This window comes from Sorex fumeus, unplaced genomic scaffold, assembly GCF_029834395.1.
Source record: "Sorex fumeus unplaced genomic scaffold, SorFum_2.1 ptg000018l, whole genome shotgun sequence".
NCBI lineage: Eukaryota > Metazoa > Chordata > Mammalia > Eulipotyphla > Soricidae > Sorex > Sorex fumeus.
In genome coordinates, this window is record NW_026606075.1 from 6160321 (window position 1) to 6174673 (window position 14353).

Sequence of the window (14353 nt, forward strand, 5' to 3'; positions counted from 1 at the left end):
TACCAGTATCTTATATGGGGGAAGATATTCATTTTAGAATCAGTTTTTAAATCAAATTTTCTCCCTGTTCCTCTTAAGTTTCTTCTTATCAGTTTTTATTAATTTACCTTTGGCACCCATCTATATGGTGGTCACTGCTGCCAATATCTGTTGATCCTCAGCTGCCTCTCTCTTTTTTTTTTTTTTTTTTTTTGGTTTGGTGTTTTAGGGGACACACTCGGTGGTGCTCAGGAACTCAGGAATTACTCCTATATGTGTTTGAAGGACAACATGGTATGCCAGAGATCAAACCCAGGTTGGCCGCATGTAAGCCCTCTCTGCTGTGCTATCTCTTCATCCAAACTCTAGATATTTTGGAGACACCGAACAGCTGCTGGACCACACTCTGGGCAACAGGTCCACTGCCCGGAAGCCATACTTAGTACTGCGTAGATAAACGATCCCGTGTGATCGTCTCGTGTGCTTTTTCTTGGAAGCCAGAGAACGAACCTGTCACTTCCTGAGCAGAGCGGTGGTTGCGGTGGCAGGTGCTGGGCTGCTGGGCAGTCGTCTGGAACTGAGATGTGGGCAGGAGGCCGCACTCTGCCTGGCTCTAATGCCCCTTCCGGCCATGCCTACCGCTACCCATCCGGACACGTGGGGCATGTTTCCCTGGAATAAGCCTGCCATCCCCTCTGAGGACAGTGAGAAGTAGCTGCTTTCTGCAGTGGGATGGATTTTTCACAAAAGCGTCTCACAAACTCGCCTAATTCTATGTTTGGTCTGTGAAGTTGCTTCTGTTTTCTGAAATACCGGATCCTTTGAGTTTCTAAGGCTTTCTGGGCCTCTGCTGGCTGAATCGGCCCGATGCCAATCAGCCGTCCTTCCTGTGGGCATCAGGTTTTCTCTAGGAGGTTTATTTCATTCTCTGTCTACTCTCTGACCTCACCTATTATCATTCAGGCAAATGAGGTCTGGACTCAGGCTGTGGGACACGGACAGGAAGAAAACACCTCGTTTCTGAGGGAAATTAATTCCAGGTTTCCTTAGGGGGAAAAGGTGACCTGCACCTACTCCCTTTCACTACCATAAAAAAGAGCAGAAGCAGCAAACCTGGAGCACTGACTGTCTGGACTGGCCCTCTCCCACTCCCACACCTCTGGATATGCATCCATAAGAAGCCCCAAGAAGGAAAGCTTCCACGGCTGATCTCTGGCGAGTGAGCCACAAACACAAACAAACTGAACACACCTGCCTCGAGACATAATACAATACTGAGCTGAACTCAAGTGTGAGATTAATGAGTCTATAAATGCCACGGGTACCCTGCACTCCTGCGCTGTGTGTCTGCATGAGATCCGACTAGCTCAATATGATGCATTTTCAACCACCTGCTTCGTGCTTTCAGGCCAGCCACGATGTGAGATCTTCCCTGCTCTCACCATCTCACTTCTAAACACGGCTGCAGAAGAAACAGTCCCAGGAGAACACCAGGCACAGAATCCCAATACCAGCGGGACAATTTCTCAATCTACAGGAAGTTACAGGAATCATGACGAGAATCCAAGATTTCACCCTCCTGTAAGCAGACCAGGTGGCCATGGGAAAGCAGCAGGGAGGGATGAGTGACCGCTACAGCCAACAGGGGCCAGCACAGGTGGAGGCTCTGCCAGGGAGGGGCCTGCAGTGGCCACATCGGCCAGCGTGCCGACCGCAGTAGAAATTCAAATTGGTGGGGCTGTAGCGATAGCGCAGAGCAGGTAGGGCATTTGCCTTGCACGCGACCGACCTGGGTTCGATTCCCAGCACCCCATATGGTACCCTGAGCACTGCCAGGAGTAATTCCTAAGTCTATGAGCCAGGTGTAACCCCTGAGCATCGCCAGATGTGACCCAAAAAGCAAAAAGAAATTCGAACTGGTTCGAGGTGACACTTTATAACTGGTATCTGTTTGCGGGTAGAAGTTTGGGCTACACCTGATGGTACTCAAGGTCTCCCACTGGCTGTGCTAGGGGTGATCCCTGGAAGCATCTGGGGGTGCCAGGCAGTGCTGGGGGTTGAACCGGTTGTCAGCAATCTTCAAATGCTGCGACACAGGTTCCAAATAAGACCCCTTGGCAGGTGACACTCAACCCACCAGACCGACTGGAGGAAGCAGCTGATTTAGACCATAACATGCTCTCTAATACAGGGGGCATTTTCCTCCTGTGCGTCATGGCCAATTCTTTGGAGCCAGCAGCCTCCGGAGAGGCTTTCAATCCCTACCAAAGGCACAAGAGATAATCACGGCCTAATCACAGCCTCCTTTCTACAGCCTTCTCAGTTACACCCCAGGGCCCGGCTTTCCACCCTGTCAGCGGGCCATAACTGACCTTATAAGCAATTACAGATGTAATACAACAAAATTAAAACCATATATTTTTTGCAAAGGATTTATTCCTCCCACCCCACCCCCGCCTTATCGCTGCCTCTAACAGCACTCCAGGTGCACTGTACATCTGGATGAGAGCAAGTGAAAAAGAATGGATTTGTCTTTCACAAATGAAGATGAACCAAGGTGACAAAATAAAGGTTGATCTAAGATCAAGATGCCGTTTGTCTTATTTTTAATGGACTCCTTGAATATCTCTAGGAATATCCTTACTGGGGTTAGAGAGATAGTATTGTGGGTAAGGTACTTCCTCACATGTGGCAGACCTGGATTCCCAACACCCCAGACGGTTTCCCTCCAGCCCCACCAGGAGTGATCCCTGAGCGCAGAGCCAGGAATAAGCCCTGAGCACTGCCAGGTGTGACCTGGAAGTCCAAAGCCTGAGAACCTGAATGTCCTTGCTCCCTTCCTGGCTGAGGGATGGACTGCCTCCTCTTCCAGAGAGCAGGGGTTCTTAGCCCATTCTCTGCGAGAATGATGCCATTGACACATTGGGCAAGGGCAGGAAGGCTCTCAACGGGCACACAGGATAGGCTGGCTGGACGGCCAGCCAAAGCCGGGCTGTGTGTGTGGCTCCTGGTTTCTTTAACCGAACCAAGACAAACAGAGGGAAGCAACGAACGTTTCATGTCTCCTTTCTTTCTTTTTTTTTTTTTTTTGGTTACTCCTGGCTCATGCATTCAGGAATTACTCCTGGCAGTGCTCAGGGGACCATATGGGATGCTGGGAATTTAACCCGGGTCGGCCACATGCAAGGCAAATGCCCTATCCACTGTGCTATTGCTCCAGCCCCCTCATGTCTCTTCCTTTGGGGCCCACCCGGTGGTGTTCAGAGGCAATGACCTCAGTACTCAAGGGAGTGTGCTGTGCTGGGAATCAATGCTAGACGCCACCACGCAGAGCCCCAGATCCTGGCCCTTGAGCCGTCTCCCGGGTAGTGTTCACATCTTTAAGGGCAAATTCCTCATCCCAAGTAAGTCTCTGAAATTCCAACACATGAAACAGATAAAAGCAAAACTGGGACCCGTGGTGGTGGAAAATGGGCACTGGTGGAGGGATGGGTGTTTGATCATTGTATAACTGAAACCCAAGCACAAAAATCTGTAAATATACAACTGTGCCTCATGACGTTTCACTAATAAAAAATTTAAAAAAAGAGATATATTTCAATATATTTTGCTAATTTCTATAGCAATTAAAAAAAAAACAGAATGACTGAGGCCAGGGGATAGTGCAAGGAGAAGCACATGCTTGGCGTGTGGGAGACGCTGAGTTGATCCCTCAATGGCCCCAGAACACTGTACCCCTGGACCCAGCACTGCCAAGGGGAGCCAGGCCCCCAACCGCATGGCTCAGGGAGCCCTAAATGAAAAGAGAGCGACTCTGCCCGAGGTGAGAGGGAAGGCCACGGAAACGTGAATTTTAGCTCCTTGTCCATCTCTACACTCTCTTCCCCTCTTCATACCCTTTGTCCTTACCCTGGAAGACCTTTTACTGGTGGGTGTTCAATGCTCAGGAAATCACTCCTGACCCTGTGCTTAGGGATCATACCTGGTGGTGCTGGGGGGAACTTCTGAGGTGCTGGGGTTTGAACCTGAGTCAGCCTCATGCAAGGCAAGTGCCCTACCTGCTGGATTGTCTCACCACACCTCTTAGGAAACCTTTAAGCACTTCCAAAGTGTTTCTATCTGAGTTGAACAGTTTTGACCCAGGGATCTCATCTTTCCTTTCCTTTTTGTCTCTTCAATGGAGCACCATGAAAAAGCAATGAACCTGTCTGTTCAGGAACATCCTATTTTCATTTCCTTTCTTTTCCCGAGAAATCAGCAGCTCACCTTTTTTTTTTTCCTTTTTGGGTCACACCTGGCAATGCACAGGAGTTACTCCTGGCTCATGCACTCAGGAATTACTCCTGGCGGTGCTCGGGGGATCCTATGGGATGCTGGGAATCAAACCTGGTCAGCCGCATGCAAGGAAAACACCCTACCCACTGTGCTATCACTCTGGTCCCTCACCTTTTGGTTTTAATTTTTGTAATTTACTTTAAAAAATCGTATTCTGGACATTCCACCACTGACACCACGTAAGCTCATCTACTGGCCCAGCTTCAGAGACTCACAATTAAACCTAGCTGCCAAAATTTCTTGGATACTTCAGTCCCTGGCTGAGACTGCCCAGGTACCCCGGGGGAGTGAGACGGGCCAAGTCCCTGCCCAAAGCCCTGACAGCCACACTCACATCCCAACAGCCGCCTCCATGCCTATGGCCGCACTCTACAGCCTCACAATGAGTTCCACAAAGATGCCAAACTGCCCAAAATTTCAGGTATGCTGAAAACTCCAGGCCTTCTTGGAGTCAGTGTGGGCGACCTCCCCATTCCCCTCCACCCCTCACCCCTGGACTTCCAGAAACCCTGGAAGACATGCCCACATCCCACCATTGCCTGCCATGTAAGCTCACTGCCCAGTTACATTTTCTGAAGCTTTTGGAGCATAATATCAAAGACATCCCAACAGCAGTAAACCAGATTGGATGGGAAATGTAACACAGAAGTCAGCTAAGCTTGACTCACAACATTAACACAGAAGGCTCAACTAGCAACAACAGCTCAGTTAACCCTCAAGTAAGGACTTCATGTCCCTGTGGTAAGATACAATAATTTCCACAACTGTTGTATCTTTTGCTGAAGTATTATTTGATATTTCTAGTAGACATTTAAAATATAAAATAAATTATTTTGGGCCTGGTACAGGGTAGACTTGGGGGATGCTTGGGAAAATGGGGTCAACGGTGGAGGGAAGGTGACAGTGGAGATGGGACTGAGGTTGGAATATTGTTTGTAAAAAACGCATCATGGACAAATTTATAAACCATGGTGTTTAAATAAAACAGAGGGGGAAAATCACGTTCTGTAAACTCTGCTCAGTAATTTTTGAAATGCTCTTTAATGAATAAAAAAAGATTTAAAAACTATTCCTGTCATATAATGAACTTCTAGATATATTAAAATTAACAGATATTCAACACAATATTAGAAATAAATAAATACTTGCTAAAACTCCTTTAGAAAAAATATTAACCTGTCCTTTAAATTTTTCTTCTAACTTGGGTGGTTAAAACCAATACCGTTTACTATAACAAAAATGCAACTGACAATGGCTGAATAATTAGCAATACCTCTAGATTAAAAAAAAATGCAATTGAGGCCACCTTATGTACTACAGGAAAAAACAAAAAAAAAAAGCTTGTAAAAATAGATGATTGCTGTAACATAACCATGAGAACTAAAGTGGCAATGCATTTCTGTGTCCTCAAGGATCATACCGTAGAGCAAAGGAGTGTTTTTCACTTTTTTTTTTGTTTGTTCGTTTTGTTTTTGGATGTGCTCAGGATTTACTCCTTGCTCTGCACCCAGGAATCACTCCTGGCGGGCTCAGGAGATCATACAGGATGCCAGGGATCAAAACCAGGTCAGTTGCATGCAAGACAAAAATTGTGCACTCGGCAGTATCACTTCAACCCCCTTTTCACTCATTTTTCTACGATTCCTAAAATGATGTCTCAGATAGGAGAGCAAAGAAAATCAAGTTTTCTTTTTTAGAAAGAGAAACTGGCAATCTACCTGAAAGATCTTGAAATTCAGGCTTCTGGCTGAAGATGAGGTAGTTAGTGGCAATGAAATGCAGTAGCCAGGTTGAAAGGCAATCGGAGTGGTGGAACTGCAAGAGAAAGAGAACGTGAGACAAGACTGGCCACTGGGCGTCAGAGCAGCGTGCGGTGGAAAGAAGGGCCAGTGAGAGCCTGGGGACTCCCGAGTTCAACTTTGGGTGTCTACTCGTGTCGCAGCCTTCAGGATACTGTGATAGAGGGGGCAAAGCAGCATCATTTTAACATAAAATACCACGTAGTTCGACAATGAAAATACGAAAGGAGCAAGTTAGTTAGCCGTGGGCCTTGAGTGTCACTGACAAACACTACTCTGAGTTCTGGAGAATTCCGTGTCAGCTCAGCTCCACACCACGCAGAGGATCCGTGCAACCGGGGTAAGACTATGATGAACCGTGTCTAAACAAGTTAACAAGGAATGCGTGGCCCATCTGGAGTCCGGTTTCAGTGAGTGGCCATTCCTATAAGGAAGGGCCTCCTTTACAGCGGCTCGGGCTGGAGGGACAGTCGCCCCAGGCAGGATATCCCTGAGGGTTTATCACTGTCAGTCCCACATGCTGATGCCACGGAAACCAGGAGCACCTGATGGTCAGGGCATCAGGACCCTGGTGTCCATCCTGTGCTGGCCACCCGTGAACTGAACCTCTCAACTATGACAATAGTCAACAGTTCCGGTTACTGTGGATACATGCACACAAGGTAAAATGGGACTTCCCACCCTCTCACCCTCCCTTCCTTAATTCGGGCCCCATCTAGCTGTGCTCAGGGCTTATTCCGGGTTCTGTGATTAGGCATCACTTCTTGCAGGGCTTGAGGGGATCACAGGTGGTGCCAGGGATCAAACCCAGGTCAGCTGCATGCAAGGCAGTACTACTGCTCCAGGTCCCATTTTGGCCATTTGCGGGGAGGACCCACACCTCAGAGATGCTCAGAAGTTACTCCTGGCTCTGGATTCGGGAATTACTCCTGGTGGTGCTCAGGAGATTATACGGGATGCCAGGGACTGAACTCGGGTTGGGCTGTAGAAGGAAAACACCCACTGCACGATCACTCCAGGCCCCATTTTGACCACTTTGAGTCTAGGGGCATGAGGCAGCCTCAGAGTACTGTGCCACCAGCAGCAGCATTCACATCCACGACTATGTCACCCCAAACTCTGCACCCACTGAGTTAGCTCTCTCCTTACCCCACTTGGTGCAGCCACTGTTGTTTTCTGTCTTGGTGAATTCTAGGTACTATTATTAGGCGGAATTATTCATTTGTCCTTTTTCCTGTGTTTTACTCTACGTAGCAAAATATCTCAAGGAAGCATCTATCAACATTTTATTCCCTTTTAAAGTTGAAAAATATCCCAATGGATGCCGGTGCTTCCTCCCAGTTCATTCAGTTATCGATGAAAAGCTATTTCCACTTTTAGGGTAAGTACAGTTCTTTTGGATATGGGGGCTGGGCCACACCCAACAGTGCTCAGGGCTTACTCCTGGCTCTGCACTCAGGGGTCACTCCTGGGGGACCATATGGGGGACCATATGGGGTGCTGGGGATCAAACCCAGGTTGGCCCTCTGCAAGACAAGTGCCTTACTTGCCGCATTATCTCTCCGGCTTTTAGTACAGTTCTTTTAAGGGCATTCAAAATAATCAATCAATTTAAAAAAAAAATTCCAGTCTATTTTCATTTTTGCTGTTTTGGGCCACTGTTTCTGGGCCACACTCAGTGATGCTCAGGGGACCATCTGTGGTGCTGGGAACGAAACCAGGGGGGACTGCAGTCACCATGCTCAGAGCTACCTCTTCAGCTCAAACATGCTAATTTAAAGACAGGCTTCTCATCTCCATTCTGTACCTTATCACACAACCAGCAGTGCTCAATGGCTACTCCCAGATCAGTGCTTGCTCCTGGGGGACCAGTGCAGTGCCTGAGACTGAACCTGGGCCGCCAGAATGCAAAGCTTGTTGTGCTCCTATGGGCTATCCCCACAGCTCTATTATCTCTAAAAAAGAATTCTTTTTTTTTTTTTTTTTTTTGGTTTTTGGGTCACACCCAGCAGTGCTAAGGCTTACTCCTGGGGGTCCTGGGGGACCACATGGGGTGCCAGGGAGCAAACCCGCAGAGCAAGGCAAATGCCTTATCTGTACTATATCTCTGGTCCCCAAATGAGTTTTATAAGCACAGCACAGTGAGACCCGGTGAAAGGAACAATGAAGTGTACACTTCTCAACATGTCACTACGGGAGTAAATTAGAGAACAAATGAGTCGGAACCCAGTGATCTCTATAAATATGCAAGGACCAATTCTGCATTTTCCCTAGAGAAGCCGAGGGGATGATAATTTGGGGCAAACAGCATGTGAATTCTACTTGTTATAATGCTGATACAACAAGCATAGCACCATACTCAAGTAACTCAAGTAAGGGGGGGGTGATTTTCCCTTGTGGGCTGGAGCAATAGCACAGCGGGTAGGGTGTTTGCCTTGCACGTAGCCAACCCAGGTTTGGTTCCCAGCATCCCATATGGTTCGCCAAACACCGCCAGGAGTCATTCCTGAGTGCATGAGCCAGGAGTAACCCCTGTGCATCGCCGGGTGTAACCCAAAAAAGCAAAAAAAAAGAACAAAAACAAACAACAACACAAAAAACTTCTCCCCTGTCAAATGTGATTACCCCCCCTTCCCAAGCCTTGAAAGGAGTGGTCACACGTCCCCTTTCCCAAGTCTCGGGCCTCAGAGATTGCTGAAGGGGCATGCTGACTGCATCCAACCCAACTCCCCCACTAAGACTAGTACACTGCGTAAGAAGCAGCAGGTAGGGACTGGGAGACAGCACGGGTAAACTCGATCATTGTATAACTGAAATCCAAGCACAATGTCCTGGCAGGGATGGGTTCAATTCCCGGCAGCACACAGTCCCCTGAGCACCCTTAATACGTTCCTGGAGGTGCCCATCACTGCAGGAACCAGCAGCCCAGCATCCTGGGGACGGCCCCGTTGGTCAAGAATTGCTGGTGCGGCCCCTGAACCTCCTGAGCCCTGCTTAGGAAGCAACAAAAGAAATGAAAATATGGTCAATACATCTTACAAGAGGGCTGGAGGGATGGCTCAACAGCTAAGCCCTTGCTGTGAATGTGTGTGTGTGTGTGTGTGTGTACACACACACACAATACCCTGGGTTTAATCCCCATCCCTGCAAAATATCACCACAACTGCAAGTCTGAGAAGATTCAGACAGGAAAAAACAAAATCAGATCACTAGCTCTGTAAGGCAGATCACCTTGGCTTTCTTGAGCAGGTCCACGATGTCGAGGTTCATGGCCGCCAGCTCCCGACTGGGCATGCTCTGCAGCTGGGTGATGATGAACAGCTCGCAGATGTGCTGCAGCCGGGACACCTGGTACATCTCTGCACAGATCAGGAGACACATGGCCTGGAAAATGCCGGCTGCACGAGAAAGGAAACGAGAGCAAAGGGAACGTGAGACCTTTATGGGTCTGAGCCAAAGCAAAGCTACAGAGAGCCACAGAGCAATAATAAATGGGCGATCTTGAAGTCGTGAAATTCACATACAAGTGGTACTACATGGAAAGTATCATGCTAAGTGAAATGAGTCAGAAAGAGAGGGACAGACATAGAAAGACTGCACTCATCTGGGGAACATAAAGTAACAAAACAGGAGACTAGCACCCAAGAATAGCCAGATAACTACCAGGAGGTTTACTCCATGGCTTGGAGGCCAGCTGCACAAGTGAAGGGGAAAATGCAGCTCAGAAAGAGAAGGGAGCACCAAATAAAGGGTGTTAGGAGGATCCTCCCAGGATGGGAGATGCATTCTGAAAGTAGACTATAGACGGAACATGATTGCCACTCAATGCCTCTTTTGCAAACCACAGCACCCAAAAGGAGAGAGAGAACAAAAGGGAATGCCCTGCCACAGAGGCAGGGTGGGATGCGGGGATGGAGAGGTGGGAGGGATACTGGGATCATTGGTGGTGGAGAATGGGCACTGCTGGAGGGACTCAATCATTTTATAACTGAAACCCAAGCACAAAAACTTGTAAGTCCACAACTGTACCTCATGGTGTTTCAATAATAAAAATTAAAAAAAAAAGGGGGGGGTGATCTTGCTGCCCCACATAGAATAAATAGAACGTTGGGGGAAAAGCTTAAAGAAGAGAATCCACATTCTAAACTCTTTTATTTCACTTTTTTTTTTCTTGGTGGGGTCACACCCAGCGATGCTCAGGGGTTACTCCTGGTTCATACTCTCAGAATTACTCCTGGCAGTGCTTGGGGGGACCATATGGGATGCTGGGAATCAAACCCGGGTTGGCCGCGTGAAAGGCAAATGCCCTACCCGCTGTGCTATGGCCTTAGACCCCACATTCTAAACTCTTACTCCAACTTGAAGAGTCCATATCGGTCTGCACATGCAGATGTGAATCTATGCATTGAGGGTTCTTTTCTTTCTTTCTTTCTTTCTTTCTTTCTTTCTTTCTTTCTTTCTTTCCTTTTTTCCCTTCCTTCCTTCCTTCCTTCCTTCCTTCCTTCCTTCCTTCCTTCCTACCTTCTTTCTTTCCTTTTCTCCCTCCCTCCCTCCTTCCTTCCTTCCTTCCTTCCTTCCTTCCTTCCTTCCTTCCTTCCTCCCTCCCTCCCTCCCTTCCTCCCTCTCCAGAGGAGATTCTTCAATTACTTTTCCACTCTCAACTCTATCTTTCTTTCCTGCTTCCTAAACATACGCAACCTTTGCACATCTTCCTTCCCTGGCTTTAGGCTCCAGGTTCCTGCCTCATGTATTTATTATGGTAAAATTAACACAAGAGAATTTGCTACTATTTCTGAGTGTTCAGTGGTGGCATCGACTCTGCTCTGTGAGTACCACCATCATCCGCCCCCAGAACTTTATTACTTTCGGTCCCCCACTAAAACTCTGCAGCCATGGAGTACTACTTCCCAATCCTCCCAGCGCCTGGCTGACACCCGGGTATTTTCACTTCCCTGTAAGTGTTTATGAACTCTTCCCTCCCCTCCTCAAATTCCTTACATTCCTTTGTAAATAGGATAGCAGGAAAATGTGAATGATGCCTATTTAAACTAATTACTATATTTTTAAAAGTTCTTTTGAATTTTTGTTTGATTTTGGGGGGTCACATCCAGCGATGCTCAGGGGTTACTCTTGGCTCTGCACTCAGGAATTACTCCTGGCGGTGCTTGGGGAACCATATGGGATGCCCAGGATTGAACCCGGGTTGGCTGCATGCAAGGCAAACAAACACCCTCGCTGCTGTACTTTGGCTCTGGCCCTTAAAACAATTTTTTTTAGTTAACTGTTTTTTGTTTCATTTTGGGGTCCCATCCAACTATGTTTGGGGCTTATTCCTGACTCTGTGCTCAGGGATCACTCCTGGCAGGGTTCAAAGGACTTTATGGGGTACCATGATCAAAACCTGGTCAGCCGTGTGCAAGGCAAGAGCCCTACCTACTGTCTCATCACTCCAAATTCATGAACAGATTTTCTTTCCGTAACCTTTTCAAGGCAAATAAAGCAATGGAGAATCTACTGTTTAATTTTATTTGTTTTGTTTTTGGTGTTCCCATAGGGTCTACATTCCCAATATTTTGATTATTCACTTTAGAACATTTTCTCACCACATACATTTTTTGAACATTTCTCGAATTGGCAAGATAAGATGCAAACTTAGAAGTTCAATTACTCTAGGGAGAAGATGACAGACAAATTTGAATCTAGTGAAAATTTCTGTTTAGTACACAAATTTCCCACTATTGAAATAACAAAATTAGCAACTCTTATTCTGATAAGAACCAAAGAATCAAAGAAAAATGGTAAGAAAATCTTTTGTGTGTGTGTGTGTGTCTGTGTGTCTGTGTGTGTGTGTGTGTCACACCTGGCAATGCAGAGGGGTTACTCCTGGCTCACACACTCATGAATAACTCCTGGCTGGGGGACCATATGGGATGCTGGGAATCGAACCCTGGCCAGCCGCGTGAAAGGTAAACGCCCTACCCGCTGTGCTATCGCTCCAGCCCCAAGAAAATCTTTAATACTACAAAGATAACCTAACTGGTTCCAACAGAGTTCTTTCAAAAAAAAAAAAATCTTTAACTTAGGCATCATCATTTACAATAGTTTCTGGCATATAATATTCCAATTCCACCAGTGTTCAGTGTCCCTGGCAAACTTTTATTTGATCATTATAGTCTGGGTCACATGCTGCAATCACAGTCAAAACAGTGCTTAAAGCTAGATCCAGAACAGAATAAATTAAATGGTACAAGGAATGTTTTGGAGAACTTCTACGGCCTTTCACTAGAGGGCACTTGACCCACTGAAAACAAGACATTCCGGAAACAGGTGTAGAACGGGAAGTGGAGAATCTGAAAAGAACGTGTGAAACGTGGGTTTCCTGCCATAGCTGCTGGGGTTCCGGGCCAAGCCCTGCATCCTGGGTCTCTGACTCCTCTGCTAATTGTGCTTGGGGTGGGAGCCATCTGGTGGCCAGAGCAAGAGGGCAAATCAAGGGGACACCTGTGCCTGCAGCCAGGCCCTTCTGCCTCTAGGCGGAGGAAGCGACCCAGAAAGATCTGTTCCCGGCCAGGACGCCCGGGACAGCCGGCTCCAGGCCAACAATGTGAGTCCTCCGTGTGTGAATCTAATAATACACTGTACATTCCGAACTGCAGACAACACTTGTGACAAGTCAGCTTTAGGAGACTAACTTTAGGCCACATCAGAAGATGGCCTTAACACCCCACATCTTGGGGTCTTGCTGGAACAAGAGTATAGCAGGTAGGGCACTTGCTTTGCACACGGCCTACCTGGGGTTGATCCCTGGCATCCCATATGGTACCCCGACCCCTCCAGGAGTGATTCATGAGCACTGAGTCAAGAGTAAGCCCTAAGCATCACCAGATGTGCCCTCCCCCTCAACCCCAAACAAACAAATATACCCAAAACCCATGACTTGATATTGTGTCCATAAAAGACCACAGAATAACAAGCCAGAAAAAAAAATTTTAAGTAATGAACTTTAAAAAATGAAATAAAATAATAAAGCCCCACATGCTGGGGCTGTGGCGACAGCCCGGGTTAGGGGTACATATCTTACACAAACAGGAACCTCCCAGATGCCGGAGTACTGCCAGGGGTAGTACTGGTAGTACTCACACGGTCCTGCCTAGTACTGCTGAGTGTTCCACTGAGCACTGCTTGGGATAAATAAATAGAAACCCCCATTTTCTGACCAAAGTGATGGCCACGGAAGTGTCAGAAAACTGAACCCCTCAATCAGAACCGCGAGCCACAAAGGCAGTTTCCCAAGGCTCTTCTGCCACAGAACTGCACCCCTGGAGCTCTGAGATCGAGAGACCACTGGGTACCGAGAGACACCTCCGTCCAGGGTATCTGCAGGGACCACCACGCTGCCCCTGAACAACAGTTGTGCATGATCTCCACACCACCATGTCCTCGATGCCAACGGCGATAACACCAAAAGTGGTAAATCTCAGAGTCCACTGACCAGGATGTGTGGGCAGCAGGGCTGTGAGCTACAGTCTGACGTGCGCCTTGCTCACCTGGGCAGCAGGAATCGGTGTAGAGGTACTCCAAGAATGACAGGAAGGTCTCTTTGGAAACGCCATAGACGGGAATCAGTACACTCTTGGACTCCATGTAATTCCCGTTGAACATGGCCGCCATCACTTCACAGCGGGCCACCAGGATGGCCCTGTGGGCTGGCACTGTGGAACCTAGAAGGTTTGAGAGGGAAACAGCTCTGTCAGGTCAGGAAGTGCCATCCCTTCCTGCAGGGCTGTAACGGGCTTAGCGGCAGACAGAAGCTGGGTAGGAGTCAGCACCCAGAGCACTGCACTTACATGCAAGGCAGCTAAGACACTGCACTTACATGCAAGGCAGCTAAGACAAAGTGCTGCTTAGAGAAGGGAACACCAAGTAAAGGAAGTTTGGAGGACTCGCTCGGGAGGCGAGATGAGTGCTGAAAGTAGGCTGCAGACCGAACATGACGGCTATGCAATACTTTACTGCAAACTACAACACCCTAAAGGAGAGAGCAAAAGGGAATGCCCTGCCACAGAGGCGGGGTGGGGTGGGGGGATGGGAGGGCTACTGGGATCATCGGTGATGGAGAATGGGCACTGGTGGAGGGCTCATTGTAGAACTAAAACCCAAGCACGGAAGTTTGTAAGCCTACAACTGTACCTCATGGTGTTTCGCCAATAAAAAATAAGTAAATTAAAAAATAAAAGACC

The 14353-nt window shown here is 47.8% G+C and overlaps 1 protein-coding gene across 1 annotated transcript in view; it reads right to left on the minus strand.

Moving 5' to 3' along the window:
• RHOBTB3 (Rho related BTB domain containing 3) overlaps positions 1 to 14353 on the minus strand; it is a 66964-nt gene that overhangs the window by 5797 nt on the left and 46814 nt on the right. The window contains exons 9-11 of the mRNA XM_056112553.1: positions 13661 to 13834; positions 9345 to 9511; positions 6033 to 6129 (exon numbers count right to left, since the gene is read on the minus strand). Of these exons, the coding sequence (XP_055968528.1) occupies positions 6033 to 6129; positions 9345 to 9511; positions 13661 to 13834 (438 nt within the window). The remainder of the gene's footprint in view (positions 1 to 6032; positions 6130 to 9344; positions 9512 to 13660; positions 13835 to 14353) is intronic.